Raw genomic sequence first — 5,920 nt, forward strand, 5'->3', positions numbered from 1 at the left:
ATACGCACACACACACACACACACACACACACACACACACTGTCCCTGCCTGCCCATACACTCAAACACACCCACACACAGAGTCCCTGTCCGCCCCCCACACTGTCCCTGCCTGCAAATACATGCATGCGTGTGTGCGTGCGCATGCACGCGCACACACACACACACACACACACACACACACACACGTGTACCGGTGTGGCCCCATGATACACCCATGTGGTGCTGGAGCAAGGCAAGGGCAGGAAGAGAGTGAAATGGCTGGGGGTGGGCGGGGCTAGTCTGTTCAGTCCTGCTGAGGCTCCCCCTGGGTCCTATTGCCCCTGGCTCTTGTCAGCTTTGACAGGCAGTCAGGGCAGATAAATATTAGTTTTCTAAATTTTGTAGGGATGCCGTGGACTGGGTAGAATGGCTTGGCAGGCCAGATGCAGTCCTGGGCTGTATTTTGTCTGCCTCTGGTCTACTTCCTCCCCATTTGTCATTTCTCATTCAGTAGCAGGATGCTGATTTCCACTTCCAACTGGCTCTTGGTAACAGCCATAATAAATCACATGTTAAATATTCAAACAAGTAGCTTTCTGCTTTCTTCCATGCCTTACACTTAGGTGCATACAACCATTTCATTGTTCTTTTTCAAAATCTTCCTCAAAACACTGCTTTACCATGGTGCTTACAAAACCTTCATAAAGGGTAGAGTGCTGGTATACTAAGACCAGTGCTCATTCTGCTCACATATTTTTTCATGGCCTCCTTGTACTGCCCCTGTTGTTTTATTCATATAAATAGATGGTAAACTATGAAGGACAGAGATAATTTTTATTCTGTGATTGTACAGTATGTAGCACAGTGGGATCCCAACCTGAGAGAGAGCCAACATGGCTTTGTAGTAGGTAGATCTTGTCCAACCAACCTGATCTTCTTCTATGACCAGGTGATGTATCACCTGGACAAAGGAGAAGAGGTGGATATCATATTCTTGTATTTCAAGAAAGCCTTTGACCTGATGTCCTATGATAGCCTCATGGAAAAATTGGGGAGTTGCAGCCTAGACAATTTCACGGTCCGATGGCTGGGAAACTGGCTCTGTGGATGGACCCAGAGAATGATAGTTGATAGAACCAAATCAGCTTGGCACACTGTAACCAGTGGCATCCCTGAGGGCTCCGTTCTTGGACCTGTACTCTTCAAAGTGTTTATAAATGGTCTGGATTCAGGTGTTACAAACAGACTGGCTAAGTTTGCTGATGACACCAAATTATGGGGAAGTGCAGCCATCTCAGAGGATAGGCTGGCAATCCAGGCTGACCTCAACAGGTTTATAAGGTGGGTGGATCAATACCTGATGGCATTCAATGCCGGGACATGCAAGGTGCTCCACCTTGGAAGAAAGAACCCACACCATACTTATAGGCTCAGCAGTGCTATGCTCACTAGCACTGCATCTGAAAAAGACTTCAGGGTTAAGATAGACCTCAAGATGAACATGAGCCACTAATGCAATGCCACAGCCGGCAAAGCAAACAAAACTCTGGCCTGCATCTTCCAATGAATCTCAAACAAGACCCTGGAAGTCATCCTTTGACTTTACTTGGCCTTGGTGGGACCACAGCTGGAATACTGTGCCCAGTTCTGGGCTCCACAATTCAAAAAGGATGTGGAGAAGCTCAAGAGAATCCAGAGGAGAACCACACAAATTATTAGAGGACAAGAGGGCTGGTCTTATGAGGAGAGGCATGGCACTCTTCAGCCTGGAGAAGTGTAGGCTCAGAGGTGACTTGGTGGCAGCCTATAAGTATATAAGGGGTGTGAACAGGGAACTGGGAGAACATCTGTTCATCAGAGCACCCCATGGGAAAACTAGGTCCAACAGTCACAAACTCTTGGAAGACCATTTTAGGTTGGACATAGGGAAAAACTTCTTTACTGTCCAAGTCCCTGGAATAAATTCCCCCCAGAAGTGGTGCAGGCACATACTCTGGATTTCTTTAAGAAACACTTGGATGCCTATCTTGCTGGGATCATTGGACCCCTGCTGACTGCCCTGCCCTTCTGGCATGGAGCTGGACCTGATGATCTTGCAAGGTCCCATCCAGCCCTAATGTCTATGAAATCTATGAAACAGTAAAAGCTCCCAAGTGCTTCAGTACAAATATTAAGAGTTATGCATTTCTGTGGAAAGTTTCAATGAACTAGTGTGTTCTGATGGCAAAATGGTAATTCAGAAAAATTCTGAGTAGCCCTGTTATTCATTAGATTGGAATAGAGGTGGGGGTGCTGTATCCTTCACAATGTCCATTAAGGAGGAAGACAGAACAGATGCATACGTTTTTGTGAATAGTTCACATCATCAGATGATTGCTAATATCTGATGGTGTGGTCTTGCTCATCTCTGATTCAGTTAGTCTATAAGGCAATCCATACCATGCTTTCTGCCTGGCTTCAGACTAACACAACTAACTTCCTCTCCTCAGTATATAGTGACAGAATTGCTGGATCTATTTAATACATAGGTTGTTATAAAGAGCAACAAAACATACTCACTTGACATATGGGTCAGCATACAACTTCCAGAACTTAAGATTCAAGGCATAATTTTTGCCCCACTCAAGTCACTGGTGCAATTTACTATCGACTTCAAGAATGCCCAAAGGGTTCAATTTTAGGACAACTCTAAGTTACTTTCCCATTGGGCCATCCTGTTTTCTTATAAGATTGAACAAAATAAGTGTATAAGTGCTTTAGGACCCTTAAAGGGTTACCAGATTTCTTAATACGATATAAGAAATACAACAAGGGAACAGATATATTCCATTTCTTAATACAACAAGGGAACAGATACATGTTTTTTTTCCACAGGTGTAGAACCACATATAATAAGACTTCTTTTTGGTGATCTTCACAGGTCATTGCTCTGTTGTGCATGATATACAGGGTTTAGTGGAGCAACTACTACTAATGATAATGTTAACACATCATGCTGAAAACATACCTCCTACATTAAAGAAATAACAAAACACAAAAAAGAGCATGCAGTCCAGAAAGTTCAGCTACAGTCAAGATTGATATATCTTCTGCCCCATTAAGCATAGGTTTACTACTTTTCAGTGAGCACTTGGCTGAAAAAATAGACTGCATCTCAGTGGTGGCATCTTCTTTGCCAGCACAACATTTTGATAGTTTGAATATTTTTTTCCTGAATGGAAAGAAAAAAAATGAACTAATTCTAGATGTTATAATGAGGTTGAATTGCTACAGAAATACTGGAAATGTCTTTTACTCAACATCCCTACTCAATACATACTTAAACAAAACCATTTTCTGCTTTATGGTTGATTTGATTTTCATCGGAAAGTTTCCTGGTCTAAAAAGCTAGACTTAATTCCATTGGACTTTGAAAAAGTTTGGAACCCAGTTTTAACTTTGTAGCTTAGAGTCATTTCTATTTTAAATTCAAGTATCTTTCAGAAGAGACAAATTTGGATAGGAGAGATTGCTAGTGCTTTGATTTCCATATTTGTGCCAAAAAAAAATATTTTTTTCCTGGCTAGTCCCAAACCTATCTTTACTTGAGGCTTTCATTTCTTGTTGTACAACTGTAAGTTGATAGGGAGAAAAGGGGATGGAAAGGGGATGGTATGTAGCAGAGCAAGAAAATCAAAGATCAGTTGGGTGTACATGACTGGATGATTTCATCTAATTTTTGTAAGGTGTTCAGATTTCTCAGTTTTTAATATGGTATAATTACTTACCTTAATTCTATAACAATGGGATATTATTTCCCAGCTACTTGCCTCTGTGTATTTAATTTAGATGGGATCCATAAATGTGTTATGAGTATATTTTCCAATATTTTCTTTCATGTAAATCAGAAGTAAAAAGTATATTTACTCTTCCAGACACACCTCAGTCCACTCCTCTGACATCACATCCTTATTGTATTTTGCATATACAAGTTATTTTTTCCCTGAAGATTGAACTATGTCCTTTATCTTGGTTTTGAACTGTAACCCTAATCAGGTTTTGATAATATGAAATACTAATATGAAACACTACCCAGGAGCCTTTTTTCTTTGATAAAGAAGGAGAAAAAACTCTTCATATTTTTTGGAGGAGTACATAAGGATGAGCTAGCTTAAAGTGACCAACTTCAAGGTCACTTCAATAGTTAATGTCCTTTCAATAAATGTATTTTGATTTCATAGTCTTTGTGGTGACATTAAAATGATCACTATGGTGTATATATAAAAATTCTGAAAGTATTATTTTTGTATTTTACATTATATCCTTGTTTTTTTGCTTCTATTAGTGCATCAGGAAATTTCTAGCGATGGAATGAGTTGGTCTATCCTGGGCTTACCTGTAGTCTCTTATCTTGATTCTGGAGAGTACATCTGTAAAGCAAAGAACTTCCTAGGGGCAACAGAAGCCTTTATATCCCTCATTATCACTGATTCTGAAGACACAGATGATCCTAATGCTAACTCTAAAGGAGTCTGGAATGGAAAGGTGAGCAGTATGGAAGCAGCTGCTTACAATGATAAACTGATGGCTAGGTATGTTATCACAACCTCAACTTCGCCTACACAGAGTGCCAGATCAGGTACAGAAGAGAATCTTGGGCTCCAGAATATAGTTAGTGAGCAGAATAACAACCGAAGAAACCTTTTATCAAGTCCACCCACTGGTCAAAAGGAGCCAGAACGGATAGTAAGGTCTGTTAGAGTGATAGGGGACACAGATCAAAGTATCTCATTGGCTTGGAAAGCCCCTCTGGCAAAGAACACAACTGAATTCAGTGTTCTTTATGCCATTTTTGGAGAAAGAGACATGCGTAGAATCAATGTGGAGCCAGGTAAGATGAAGATCACCATTAATGGGCTGTTGCCAAAGACCAAATACATAGTGTGTGTCTGCATGAAAGGACTGATCCCTAGGAAAGAGCAATGCACCATATTTTCCACAGATGAAGTTGCCAGTGCTGGTGGAACCCAAAAACTCATTAATGTGGTGGTGATTAGTGTGGCCTGCGTCATAGCTGTTCCTCTGACTTTAGTGGTTTGCTGTGGGGCACTGAAAAGGCGCTGCAAAAAATGCTTAGTGCGGAAACCCAAGGAAATCCAGGACTCTTATGTCACATTTGAAAGCCTCTCTTCAGGAGCGAAAACAAAAGGAACAGAAGGAGAATACTTGACTAGACATACCCCAGATGAATCTAACAGGCTGCTATCTGCACGATCCAGCGTGGATTCAGAGGCAATACCAAAGATGGAGGGGCAACCCAATGAGTACTTTTGTTAATATTCGCTAGGTCAGTCACTGCCACATTAGATAGAGACAGAGACACATACAAGGGTATATATGATTTTACTCTGCAGATCACACCAGTACATAATGTTGGCAGGTATTTTGTTAATTCTAATGTTACCCAACATGTTCAGAAAAATAAAATGTGAAGAGACTGACTATATATCCAGCTTTGCTGGGACATTTTGTTAGAACTTTTTGGTTATGATAACATTGAACCTGATAAGAAAAGCCCCAAAGATGTTTGTGATAATTCCTGCTGTTCCTTGTACAAAATGAACTCTACTCATTGAATATGAAACCATCCCAATATGTTGCTGTTTAACAACTGGTTTGTCATATGCTACACATTTTAATATGAGATGCTTTGAATTCCTTTAGGATGACAAGTGATGAAGTTTTTTCTAATAATACTAGATATGTAACTGCAAAGGTTTGGGAGATTCCTGGATTCATGTGTTATTCCCAACACGATTAAAGGCTTATGTGAAAATATGCAACTTGTTGCTCAGTAACTTATTATATGCAGACATGCAGCTATGTATCTAATACAACAAACATAATTTATTCTGATGTTCCTGTCCTGATCTGAGGAAAATTTGAAAAGAGCAGAATC

General features: G+C 40.5%; 1 protein-coding gene across 1 annotated transcript in view; it reads left to right on the forward strand.

The window, feature by feature from the left end:
* LRIT1 (leucine rich repeat, Ig-like and transmembrane domains 1) overlaps positions 1-5,607 on the forward strand; it is a 23,315-nt gene extending 17,708 nt beyond the window's left edge. Inside the window, exon 4 of the mRNA XM_019502286.1 lies at positions 4,307-5,607. Within this exon, the coding sequence (XP_019357831.1) occupies positions 4,307-5,298 (992 nt within the window). The 3' untranslated portion in view covers positions 5,299-5,607. The remainder of the gene's footprint in view (positions 1-4,306) is intronic.
* The last annotated feature ends 313 nt before the right edge of the window (positions 5,608-5,920 follow it).

The sequence above is a fragment of the Gavialis gangeticus genome, unplaced genomic scaffold (genome assembly GCF_001723915.1).
Source record: "Gavialis gangeticus isolate Ggan-Ray unplaced genomic scaffold, GavGan_comp1, whole genome shotgun sequence".
In the NCBI taxonomy this organism is placed as follows: domain Eukaryota; kingdom Metazoa; phylum Chordata; order Crocodylia; family Gavialidae; genus Gavialis; species Gavialis gangeticus.